Below are 13815 nucleotides of genomic sequence, written 5' to 3' on the forward strand. Positions count from 1 at the left end.
CCCTTGAACTTCCCTAACCTACACCTCGAGTATTTTGAAAAAGCTCATATTATAAATGAGACGTCCAACACTTTTTTTTCGAGAACCTGGTCATTTGGRACATGACATTGATTCCACTTTTGTTGTCTTCAAGGGTGACCTACAGTCCCTGTCCTTTTATCAATTTCTGACACCATTACAGGACACCTGTGCTTCACGATGGAACATGACGAGGAAGGACTAGACTTCATGGACGTGCGCATCACCAAAATAAGTACCTTCCTCACATCTGTTCTATTCAGAAAGAGCACAGACAGGAACAATTTCCTCCACGCTCAAAGTTGCCACCCCCTGCCATAAAGAAAAGTCTCCTTATAAGTCAGCTACATACCGTGCCTTCGGAAAGTATTCGGATCCTTTGACTTTTTCCACATTTTGTTACATTGCAGCCTTATTCTAAAAYGGAWTAAATGAATARAAATTCCTCAGCAATTTATATACAATAATGACAAAGCGAAAACAGGTTTGTATAATGTTTTACAAAGACAAAAACATAAAAATACCTTATTTATATAAGTATTCAGACCCTTTGCTATGAGATTTGAAATTGAGCTCAGGTGCATCCTGTTTCCATTGATCATCCTTGAKATGTTTCTATAACTTGATTGAACTCCAACTGTGGTAAATTCAATTGATATGATTTGGAAAGGCACACAGCTGTCTATATAAGGTCCCACAGTTGACAGTGTATGTCAGAGCAAAAACCATGCCATGAGGTCAAAATAATTGTCTGTAGAGCTCAGAGACAGCATTGTGTCAAGGCACAGGTCTGGGGAAGGGTATGAAAACATTTCTGCAGTATTGAAGGTCCCCAAGAACACAGTGGGGCCTCCATCATTCTTAAATGGAAGAAGTTTGGAACCACCAAGACTCTTCCTAGAGCTGGCCGCCCGGCCAAACTGAGCAATCAGTTTGGAGAAGGGCCTTGATCAGGGAGGTGATCAACAACCCGATGGTCACTCTGACAGAGCTCCAGAGTTCCTCTGTGGAGATGGGAGAACCTTCCAAAAGGACAAACATCTCTGCAGCACCGCACCAATCAGGCCTTTATGGCAGAGTTGCCAGACGGAAGCCACTCCACAGTAAAAGGCACATGACAGCCCGCTTGGAGTTTTCCAAAAGGCAACTAAAGGAGTCAGAACAAGAGAAACAAGATTCTCTGGTCTGATGAAACCGAGATTGAACTTYTTGGCCTGAATGCCAAGCGTCACCTGGCACTATCCCTACGGTGAAGCATGGTGGTGGCAGCATCATGCTGTGTGGATGTTTTTGTGAAGGGCCCCATCTCTTTGTTGGTCCAGTGACAACCACCAAACGCCCCATTTACACTTCTTGCTTACACATGGAGGGAGCTTACTAGCTCACTAACTGTTGTCCAAACCAGTTATTAGACCTCTTTGCCTAAGCTAAGCTGTTGATGTTTTTTGTTGTTATCCATGGTTTTTCTTAGCCTTGTTGTTTATTTGTCAATACCTAACATATTCAACATGTTTTATATAGTAATGCTTGCATATCAATTACACCTACTGTATTTGAAAAAAAGCTCGTCCAGTTTTCCAATCGTTTTTTGCTGAGATSACTTCTGTATTTCATCCCTAGGTGGAGACATTGACCACAGCACACTACATCCTGAGTTCCAACCAGTATGGTCTACCACACTGTCTCATTAGCACCACCAGCTAAAGAGTTTTCTCCCTAATGGTCTTCCCCATGCCCTATATGAACCTATATGAACATCAATATTTTAAACTTGTCTAATAAAACRATATATTTTTAATGGTGAATTAATGGCATTGCTTTTTTTCAGGGTTAMGTTTTGGGATAGGTTTAAATCAAACATCTTTAAACCAACGTTCTATTGCTGGATTCAAACTTGCAACCGCTGAAAGGTTAGGCATTACTCCAAATGGTTAAAGTTTAAACCAGTGTGCAGGTAAAAGTTTGAGTAGCCTAGGTTATAGCCTACTAAACATATATATTTTTGCAGCCTATATTCGATTCTGGGAAATTGTTATTTAAGTTTCAATCAAACTATCTGATTATCTAAATAATATTGAATGTAAAGGTCTTGTTTTGTTATTTTGGCTATAGGCTTTCATTAGGTAAACGCCAGTGTACACTAGCAAGCGTTAAATTGACGATAATAATTCAGCATAGAAAGTTTGTATGAAGGTCTGGTTATTAAATGGGTAAATAGTTTAATGAGTTACCATTTCCAGAATTAACTCAAGAATATATCAGAATTTTATCACACCATTCATCCATGAATAATTTTTTACCTCATATCAGTCTCATTCTGAACGTCGTTGACTTCAAATCTGCACGAACCCTAGTCTAAATTATGATTCAGCAAAACACAAATTGGCTTCMTTATTTATTTACTAACTAAATAATCACACATAAATACATAAACACACACACACATAGGTTGAATTGATTACTAACAAAATGCAATGAAGAGACCCTGGTGGACTAACCCGATATGACGGCTTGTTTTACACAATGGAAGGTGTGGGGAAAGAAAGAGCGGAAGAGACAGAGAAGGAACCTACATGTGGAAAATACGCTCATCGTAAATATGGATATTTAGCACCTTAACAACTGCTTATTCAGATTTAGAAATGCAACACATATTTAACCTTGTATGTCTTTGTCGTTTCTGTTGAAATCGCCCAGTTCATCTATGGAGAGTCAGTTTGACAGAAATCTCTCGTTGTGTAAGTCTCTGGTTGTCCASTAGAGGTCACAATGTCCTCAGTTGTAGTTATAGGCTTTCTTTGTTCTGGAAGTGTTTGTTAGAATGGATAAATCAGAAATGTACCAATGGTCATTTGCTGAGATCTTATTGTGTCTTTGGTCAAAGTTCTAGACTACTTTACATTACCCAGCGGCAGACTGAGAATGTTTGGTATGGTCTTCGCCTTCACTCGTCAAGTGTTTGAGGGTCTTACCATTTGTAACGTATTCAGCTCACACTGCACATATTATGGTCTCGTAGAGTCTAACCATTCGTGATATCCGGCTCAACATCGTCCGGCTGCTTGGTCTGTATTTAAATTGCAACCAATTCTATGTGTAGCCACCACTCCACGTTTTCTGGTCTCAAATGGTTGATTATTCAGGGTACAGCTAGGACCACCTTCCACACCGGCAGCCACCCGGCATGTTTGGTCTAATATGTWWATTCTTTAGGAGTCCTTTATAAGCACTCTGGCAAGAGGGGTGTTCTATCATTTTGGAATAATGTCTGTGCTCACATGGGCGTGGTTACTGACTGGGTAAAACTTTATATGAAAAACAATCATCTCATTTAGAAGGCTAAAATCACATTTCAGCTTCTCACAAATAATGTAATATATAATCATATAAGTTTTACAACATTTAGATGTAACTCTGACATATACATTGTGAAAGCTCTTAAAGTTACAATGTTTCCGTTMTAACGTCTTTAATAATATCACAAAACAATAAATTATCTGACATGATCGTTTTTTAAGTCCCTCCCGACCATTTCCCACATTCTTTGTGTTAGAAATATTGTTTCATTATCCACGTTGCCTGTGTCTGCACTTTTCGTATTTAGCTTCACGTTCGTTTGGTTGTTTTGTATAGTTTGTCTAAGTGTTCTTCGTTTAGTTTAATAAATAGAAGAATGTGTTACTATCACGCTGTGCCTTGGTCTTCCTCTCTTCCTCCATACGACGAACGTGACACAGGTGGAAAAAGGCTACCTAAGTATGATTCTCAATCAGAGACAACTAACGACACCTGCCTCTGATTGAGAATCATACCAGGCCAAACGAAAAAACCAACATAGACAAACGAACATAGATTACCCACCCAACTCACACCCTGACCACACTAAAACAAAGAAATAACAAAAGAACAAGGGTCAGAACGTGACATCAATACAGCATGGCAAGGGAGAGAAAGTTCCTGCAAGGTATTTATGACCATCATAAAACTGGCCAGCTCCCCCAGGAGAGGGGGGTCTTGAAACCTTTGATTAGCCAGCACCCTTGATCTCCATCCAGGAGGGCAAGTCATGACAAAGTATAATGAAGCCTGCTTCTTGTGATGTTGTCTGTCCTCAGATACAGAGAGCTGTGAAAGCCTGTCTGCAGACAGAGAGGTCCCAATGAAGATCAGTGGTTCTCAGTCCTGGTCCTGGGGACTCAAAGGGGTGCACATTTTTGCTTTTGCCTTAGCACTACACAGCTGATTCAAATTATAATCTCATTATCAAGCTTCAAGTGGTATTTATGTATTAATTTGTGATGCTATTCTTGATATARTCCTACTGTTGTCACATGCTACACATGCACATGAATCTATCTATCCAATAGTAGGATGATTTGTTATAAGAGATATTATGCTTTAGTAATACACAACGACCTGGTGATGTAAAATTCTAATAATGACATTATCTTCCATATTCCTGGAGATTCCTTCAAAGTGATTGCATTGTCACGAGTGTAACCGGGGCCATCTGGGACTGCCTCGTGGGGGGATTCAGGCGTTTGTGAAGGCTACCTGTGTCCTGCATAACTTCATGAGGATTGACAAGAGGACCAGGAGGGGACCTGCATCTCATTGCCATGTGCCAGTGGAGAGATCTTCTGCTTCGTGAGAGACCTTCACCTCCTACTTCTTCGAAGAGGGTGCTGTTCCCTGGCAACACCTTGTGCCATAGACTACACTATGCACAACCAAAGGCTCTTTTAAGAGCCACGCACATTGCAATAAGCGTATTCTTCCATTTACTTTGCAACGTCAACTGCAGTTATTCAATTCCCAGTTTCTCTCCCTTTAATTTCTACTTCACAGGTGAGGGTGCTGTTCAGCTGACTCCAACTACGCTGACTCCAGCAGCGACTTGGTCGTCACGTTCGGCTCCTATTCCCTCTCTCTGGATCTGAAGATGCTCTGCCTCCTGTGGGATGTCTGAACTTATCACCGGGAGTGGTGGGCATAAGCTATCCTGCTTGTCGTGGGCCCATGAAAGGTTCAACGGATTGTGTGAGGGGTAGGAATGGGTGGATTTCYTTAAAATKTTAAAATGAATGGAAAGCAGTGTTTCACTGCGCAGTAACCCCCTAGTGTACACGGGCCGTAAAAAGGCTAATTAGAAAGCCCATTTATTGCAGAGCATTTGTCAATGTGCTGCAACTCACTGTAAAAATACAAATATGTTGTTCTTAATTCATTGCATTGTTTCCTTTTATCCAAATGTTGAATAGACCTATAAATTAATTAATTCACATGGTGACGGGAATAATAGCCTTCTATTTTGGAGACATAAAAACAATTAAATAAACAGATTGGCTCTCAGAACAATTCTATGGGGGTGGGTTGGGTTGCAGTGAAAAACCTGTCCTGATGTCAGATATCGGGTGGGGCTCGTAACTAATGTGGTAGGCGTGGGGTGGGTGCTGCTCCCGAAACCTGCGCATGACAGTACATTGAGGCCATCTCCATTTTGAATAAGTCAATTTTMATMTTTTCCTATCAATTGGTAAACAAACTGAAAGGGTGCATACTGCCACCTAGAGTGTGTTGTTTGAACAGGTATAAAGCCAAGGTTTGCAATTTATTGCTACCTGCAGTTATAGAATGTTTGCTTACGAGTATAATTCATTGGCTGATCTTTCCTGATGACCTTGATGGAATTATGTGATCCTTAACCCTTAGGAAGTCTCACTACTTCAAAATGGTGACAGTCCTCAATGGCACTACCCATGCTAAAACGGGATTTTGGGCACTAGAGTCTTCTATACATCTCAATGTCCAAAACACACTTTTATTTTTATCTTCTAGTTGGTGGAGCAACAAAACAAAGATCATGGATATACTGACAAGATACATGTCTGTCTGCACTAACAATGGGAGTCGTCCACAAAGCGACACGGCGGGCTGTCTAGCTCTCGCCTTTCCTTTCTTTGGATCAGTGGATACCTCTCATTATTATAATCCATTTTTGATTATTCGATGAGAGTAGCTGACGTCAACCGGCTGTATTCAATGGAGAGAGACGCTATGCTACTAGCCACATTCCAAGAATACGCATAGCCATCTCGAGACAAAACAAATATAAAGTGTTTTTTCTCAAAGTTGCAGGGATGTCACGTGTCCTACCTATATCAGTATGCTCGTATCAACTTCAACATTACAAAACTTATGTTAGATCAAATATCTCTTCCTCTTTCTCTCTGGTTCTACATTAAACACAAACGGGTTCTATCTGGAACACAAAAAGGGTTATTCAAAGGGTTCTCCTATGGGGACAGCCAAAGAACCYTTTRGGTTCTAAATAGYACCAAAAAAATGTGTAGCATCACATTCCTCTTTTTATTTKAGATATTATCTGATGTCATCACACACAAGGTATTTAGCCAGCCTGGCTGTTTATTTAATGAAGAAGTGCAACTTTAAAGAGGCTCTTCCTCCTGAGTCACAACTTAATAATAGGGTAAGTTCAAAATGACACATTTCCTTTCTACTGGGTGACAGGGACAGCTGGAGTGTCTTTCAAACCATCTTTTCCATAGGTTTTATTTATGCCGTAAAACATCGACAGGTTATGGAAATTCAGCACCGGATGAAAGATAGAGGACTTTGTTAAAGTACAATAAGTTMATTTGCTAAGCTGAGTCCTTGTGAAGAGACATGGAGACTGTGTTTGGACTGTTGGTGATCTTAGCAGGAGTGTCTCATGGTAAGAAAATMATTTATATGTGTTGGTGTAATATGAAGAGGCTTGTATAACATGTAGCAAGAGCATCACTGTGGGCTACTCAGAATCCCTTTGGTTAGCAAAACAATAAAGAACACAGAGTTGTCTCCATGAAAATGATGACTGACTGAGGTGCTATTACTGTATATTCCCCATGATGCCATTAATTTGTTTGTACTGTTGCTTGGTGTATCCTCATCTATAAAATGAAACTTGACTCAAAAGAGGACAGTGATAGAACACATCCCTTTCTTGTTTCTCAGGCATGGAGAGCCCCTGTGATGCTAGAGAGGATGGAGCTCAGTGTTATGGAGCTCTGGGAGGAACTGTCTATCTCCAGCTGATCACCAACGCCAGTGGACATCAGATTAGAGTTTGGAAGGACCCAACTGGTGCTAAAACAGAGATACTCACAATGAGAGGAAACATATCGATAACGAAAGAGCCTATTAAAGGCAGGTCAGAGTTCTTTATAAACAAGGGGATATTCAGGATAGATAACACAGTAAGGAATGATTCTGATAAATACTGTGCTGAAACATTTAATTCAAATGGAACATTATTGGGCACAAGAAGACTACAACTGTTCATTGAAGGTAAAAAGTAAATTCTCTAAGAAAAAAAGTCATAATTATTTGCTTCCTCAATATGAATTTAGACCATTTACTGAACAAAAATGATGCAACGATTTATAAATCAAATTAAGAAGGCATTTGTATGACTAACAAAACATATATACAGTGCCTTCAGAAAGTATCCATACCCCTTGACTTAACCCAGATTTTGTGTCAAGCCTGAAATTGATTAAATTGTTGTTGTATTTCTGACTCACCTACACACATAATACCCCATAATGACAAAGTGAAAACACCTTTTTTTAAATGTTGGCACCTTAATTTACTTAAATATTCCCACCCCTGACTCAATCCTTTGTAGAAGCACATTTGTCAAAGATTACAGCTGTGAGTCTTTCTGGGTATGTTTCTTCAATTCTTCAATCTCTGTCAAATTGGTGATTATTGCTAGACAACCAACCTRTTTCTTGCAAWWGATTTTCAAGCAGATTTAAGTCAAAACTGGAACTCGGCCACTCAGGAACATTTACTGTATTTTTGGTAAGCAACTCCACACTCTTAAAAAGAAAAGGTTCCTGGAGTATCCTTTAGGGATTCTTCAAATTGAAACTGTGGTGGAACCCCTATAACTGCTAGGTTTCCTGTTATATTCAGAGGTGAAGTCTGTGAATCCYAAAAATAGTAAATATACAGATGATTAACAAAACATGCACAYGACAKAATTCATACCTTGGTTTTTGTGGTAAATGTGAATGAAAAAAACTGTTTTGATAATGGCTTTTCATACACATACACATCCAYAATGTAGAGGCCTATGGGATATTAACTGAAGAGGTAATAATATAACATACCAATACCAATTGACATACCTTTGTATGCCTCCTCGTCTGTAGACACAAAAGTGAGCAGTTCAGTCACCTGCACCCAATACAGCTAGACTTCAACATTATTCTTAAAGCCTACATATTCTYAMCTCTTTGTTGATTGATATCCAATGAATTGTGTCCTTTTTCTGTTTAAGAAAGAATTGCACAAATATGAAAAGATAGATGGTATCAACATAAAACATGAATTTAGATCATACAAGTGCTTGCACCTGCWTTCCTTTCAAATTCAAATTGAAATGTTTCAGYTGGGCAGTTAGTTGTTTTTGTTGTTGTTGCAGGAACCTAAGGAGGTTAATTGATKAACCCCACCTCCTACAGGGTTCWTGGAAGAACCGTTTGGGGGCAATTTCAGTGCCAAKAACCTTAARGTTCTTCGATGAACTTTGAGGATCTTAGAAGAACCCTTGTTCTACCCATCATTTTAGAGTGCATTCATCTCCCAAAGTCTGTTGGAAAGCAAACTGAACCAGGTTTTCCTCTAGGATTTTGCGGGTGCTTAGCTCATTCCGTTCTTTTTATGTTTAAAATTCCCAAGTCCTTTAACAATTACAAGCATACCCATACATAAGCAACCACCTCTATGCGTGCATGGTCACCACTATGCTATGCAGGTCAAAAAGTTAATTGCTTTGCAAAATTTTTTTACAGTATTACTTTACTGCTTTGTTGTAAAAGAGAGGAATATTTTTATTCTGTACAGGCTCCTTTTTTTCACTTTGTCAATTAGGTTAGTATTGTGGACAACTACAATGTTGTTGATCCATCTTAGTGTTCTCTATCACAGCCATTAAACTCTGTAAATGTTTTGCCTCATGGTGAAATCCCGGCGCAGTTTCCTTCCTTTCCGGCAACTAAGTTAGGAAGGACACCTGTATCTTTGTAGTGAAGGGTGTATTGATGCACCATCCAAAGTGTAATTCATAACTAAACCATGCTCAAAGGATTTCATTGTCTGCTTTTAAAAAAAAAGACCCCTCTACCAACAGGCGCCCTTCTTTGCGAGGCATTGAAAAACATCCCTGGTTTTTGTTGTGATGATTGTGTTTTGAAAATCACTGCTTGACTGTATGTGTGGGGTACAGAGATGAGGCAATCATTCAAAAATCATCTTAAAAACTTCTTTGCAACTATAGGGGTGCTGTTCCGCATTAGCTTATTTCTGTGTCTCCAAATAAAACTGCCTCGTGCTAAATTCTTGATCGTACAATATGCATATTATTGTTATTATTGGATAGAAAACACTTTCTAGTTTCTATAGAAGTTGGGGAAATTTTGTCTCTGATGGTACAGAAACAATTTCTACAGCACCTTTTCATGGACAGGGTTCAGATTTCAGAAATTTTTTACCTCTGATCTGGGGTCTGTTTATTAAGGCGACAGTGAATGCTATGAAGAAACCGACACTGCCTACGTCTTCCTCTGGGTGTCTGTACGTCATCACGTTTTCCAATGAAATCGATGGGACATTCACAGCCATTATAAAAGACGAAAATGTACAGAGACCCCCCTTTCTCAACGTGCGCCTGAAGCCGTCAAGGCCATCGGACCTGCCTCGTTCCAAATCGTTTTCTAACCAGCAATATTGTCTCCGGTCATGTTTTCAGTCGCTTATAGTTGTTATAAAACATCATAATGTAGTTAATTTGAACCGTTTTATATCAATTTATATCCGTTTTAGTGCCGATTTTGAGGAAATTTCTTTGTTGTGCACTCTCAAAGTTGTGGACACGTTTAGGGTGCGGTCGTTGGTGGTGGACATTTCGAAGGACAGAGGACATTCATCGACCAAAAAAGACGTTTATAAACCATAGAAAGGATACATTGCCCAAGAATCTGATGGAAGAACAGCTCAAAGTAAGCAATATTTAATATGATACAATCGTGTTTCTGTCGAAATATTTTAAACGCATATTTCGCCATTTTGTTTGGTATAGCTTCACTTGGCCAACCCCTGTATTTGAAAAGTAAGGATAATTTAAAAAATGTAAATCAGCGGGTTGCATTAGAAAACTAATTTGGTCTTCGATTGCTGTCAACCCTGTATTTTTTATTCAAGTATATGATTTAGCTTTCAATTAAACTAGATCACTCTGATAGATGACGTCAAGACATATTGAGGCTTGATTCCTAGTATTTTTATTGGTGTAACCACGGTTTTGTATGGCTAAATATGCACCTTTTCCGAACAAACGTGTATATGTATATTGTAAAATGATGTTTACAGGAGTGTCATCGGAAGAATTCTGAGAAGGTTAGTAGAAAAAATTAATATATTTTTAGCGGTGATTACGTTTATAGCGCTCTTTGGCTGGAATCGATGCTCTGGTAACGTTTGCACATGTGGTATGCTACTTATCGATTTATTGTGTGTTCGCTGAAAAAACGACTTAGAAAATCTGAAATATGGTCTGAAATCACAAGAACTGGGTCTTTTTCCATTGCTATGCTTTGTCTATTTTTATGAAATGTTTTATGATGAGTAAATTGGTCATACACGTTGCTCTATCTAGTAATTCTAGTCGATTTGTGATGGTGGGTGCAATTGTAAACTGTGATTTCTACCTGAAATATGCACTTTTTTCTAACAAAAAACTATCGCTATAACCATGAATATGTTATCAGACTGTCATCTGAAGAGGTTTTTTCTTGGTTAGTGGCATATCAATAATCTTAGTTAGCCGAATTGGGATAGCACCTGAAGGAGTAAGAAACTGATGGAGTTAGAATAGTGGTGTATTTTTGCTAACGTGTTTAGCTAATAGATTTTACATATTTTGTCTTCCCTGTAAAACATTTTTAAAAAATCTAAATGGGTGGCTTTATTCACAAGATCTGTATCTTTCATTCGTGGTTGTCTTGGACTTGTGATTTAATGATATTTAGATGCTACTATCTAACTTTTGAAGCTATGCTAGCTATGCTCAATTAGTGTGTGGGGGGGTGGGGGGTGCTCCCGACCCGGGGTAGAGGCTCGTGAAAGGTTAAACACTATTATTTCACACAGAGTTAGTCCATGTAAACTTATTATCTGAGGTTTTAAGCACACGATTACTACTGAACTTATTAGGCATGCAATACCTAAAGGGGAATGAAAACTTATTGACTCAAGACAGCTTTTCATTTTCTATTAATTTGTAAAAATTGTAAAAAGCCACTGTAAATATGTTTCCATATCTGTAATTTTGATAAGCTGGACAGCAACCAGTAACCATATTATAAACAACATAAATGCATTCTTCATCTTCCCCCATAGCCCCTGTGACTAAGGCTAAGCTGTCCTCTAAGTGTCTGTCCCATGGAGAGATGAGGGTATCCTGCTCCTCTGAGGGGGACAGTCCCCAGTACAGCTGGACTCTGGATGGACACCCACTGAACAACAATGACAACTCTTTTGATGAGAAGACAAACKCCATCACACTGCAGAAAGGCCTGTCTGGGGATCTCAACTGCACCATCAGAAACAATATCAGCAGTGTTACTGTCAGCAGGGTAATCTTACCTTGTCCAGGTAAAATACTGTTTAATATCAATGATAATAAYGATGATGATTATAAAGATGATCAGCACTTATCAATGGAAATGAATCTGTTTAGAAACAGCACTATCCATCCTCCTGGGCTTTTCACTCACAATATTGTCTAGGGTATATCGAGAATGGTCCGACAAACAAAARACATCTTGTAAGCGGCAGTCCTATGCGTGAAAACAGCTCGTTAATGAGAGGTCGAAGGAGAATGGCAAGAATCGTGCAAGCTAACAGGCRGGCCACAACCAGGCAAATAATGCTGCAGTACAACAGTGGTGTGCAGAATGGTTTCTCTCTGTCCTTGTCCCGGATGGGCTATTGCAGCAGATGACCACACCGGGTTCCACTCCTATCAGCTAAAATAAGAACAAGTAGCTCCAGTGGGCACATGATCACCAACACTGGACAATTGAGGAGTGGAAATACATTGCCTGGTCCGAATAATCCTGGTTCTTCTTGCGTCATGCTGATGGCAGACTCAGGATTTAGCATAAGCAGGATGAGTCCATGGACCCATCCTGCTTGGTGCAGTAGCTGTGTGTGGGTAAAATCCCTAAGGAAGCCAAGCCCCCCCCCCCTCACCCCAACAAAGCCATATTACAACCTACACTGTATGTATTTTGATAATTGCRTTGTTTTCTGTTAATTCATATGCTTTGTGACCATGATATACCGGCCTAAAGGCCAAGACATTAAGACAACAGTGGCAGAATAAATTCAACCACACCTTTGTTTTATCAGAAAACCRGATAGCAAACTCTGTCCTGTGAACTCCACAACGCATATTGCATATAACAGACAGTTGAGCTACAGCATACTTAAGCAAGTTAATGTTTGATTTAGAACCACAGAGAGTTACCGCAAGTCTCAAGGAAAACAGTTGCTGCCTCCACTATTCCAGCACCATTTCAACTTGACCAATTCCACATCATTAAATCACCTCTGCTTAGTCTAATACAGTGACAACTGAAAGATACCCCCCCAAAACAATTGTCCAATCAACATAAACTAAACATGATGTGGCTGTCCATGGTTCTGATTTCTGTTTGAGCTTGTGTATGTGCGTGCGCGCGTTCGTGCAAGTAAAAAAACATGTTGACTCACAATACATGTTGACTCACAATACTCACAATACACAATACAATGCCATCCTCTTCTCTTTCATGTTGACGAAACGGTCTATCACTTTGTCATAGAGTACACACTTATTTTTGTTGTCCTAGGCTACCTGGCTAAAATGCTTGCTCGCTAGCCTAACTTCCGTTCATGGGCAACGTTAGCTAGTTAACATTAGCCTTCTACATCTAGCTACTTTACATATTGAACTTCCATCCTCTCAGACTAGGGTCACAACAGTGTATGAATTAATGGTTGGATCAGAATTGCCCTTATAATCATTGGATGGAGAATTAAGTAAAACCGCAAGTCCAAAACCCTATCTCCATCCATGGATAATTTAGGAAAGAGACAATTTTAGCTAGCTAGCTAGCCACYGGAGGACAACAACACAACGAGATGCAACAATTCAAGTTGTTTCTGTTAATGACATATGCTTTCAAAGCGATTTGATAGGAGAGACACCAAATCCAAGCTGGCTTCCCTTGACACTTTTTATTATTTTGCCATGACCCTTCGCAGTTGAGCTCGCTCAGTTTAGCTCAAGAATGATTAGCAAATTTGTTATAATTTATTTGTCAAGGGAGTCCAAATGCTCACTTGGTTCCCTTTCATTCAATGCTAGGGGTGGCAACAATGTCATACTCGTCTGGACCAGACCAGACAGTATCAGATAGATGGCCAGATGCTTTCTCCTGTGAGATAAATTCAGCCTCTTGCCGAATTTAAGGAAAATTGTGAAACACAGTGACGAAAGTTATATATATATATTTTTTTTTGTGGGGGTGTGGTACATTATTTGGGGAAGCCCGGCTTCCCTTGGCCTCCATGAATACACGTCATTGGCTTGGTGTCAACGGTACATGCGTTTGGTGGCGGTGTAATAGTATGGGGAATGTTTTCCTGCACATGTTAGGTCCCTTGATAACAATTGAGCAA

At 39.5% G+C, this 13815-nt stretch overlaps 1 protein-coding gene across 1 annotated transcript in view; it reads left to right on the forward strand.

Moving 5' to 3' along the window:
• The first annotated feature begins 6558 nt into the window (after positions 1-6558).
• LOC139027911 (uncharacterized) overlaps positions 6559-13815 on the forward strand; it is a 20620-nt gene continuing 13363 nt past the window's right edge. The window contains exons 1-3 of the mRNA XM_070444114.1: positions 6559-6754; positions 7036-7368; positions 11488-11742. Coding sequence (XP_070300215.1) covers positions 6706-6754; positions 7036-7368; positions 11488-11742 — 637 coding nt within the window. The 5' untranslated portion in view covers positions 6559-6705. The remainder of the gene's footprint in view (positions 6755-7035; positions 7369-11487; positions 11743-13815) is intronic.

Source organism: Salvelinus sp. IW2-2015, linkage group LG6.1, assembly GCF_002910315.2.
Source record: "Salvelinus sp. IW2-2015 linkage group LG6.1, ASM291031v2, whole genome shotgun sequence".
NCBI classification, from domain to species: domain Eukaryota; kingdom Metazoa; phylum Chordata; class Actinopteri; order Salmoniformes; family Salmonidae; genus Salvelinus; species Salvelinus sp. IW2-2015.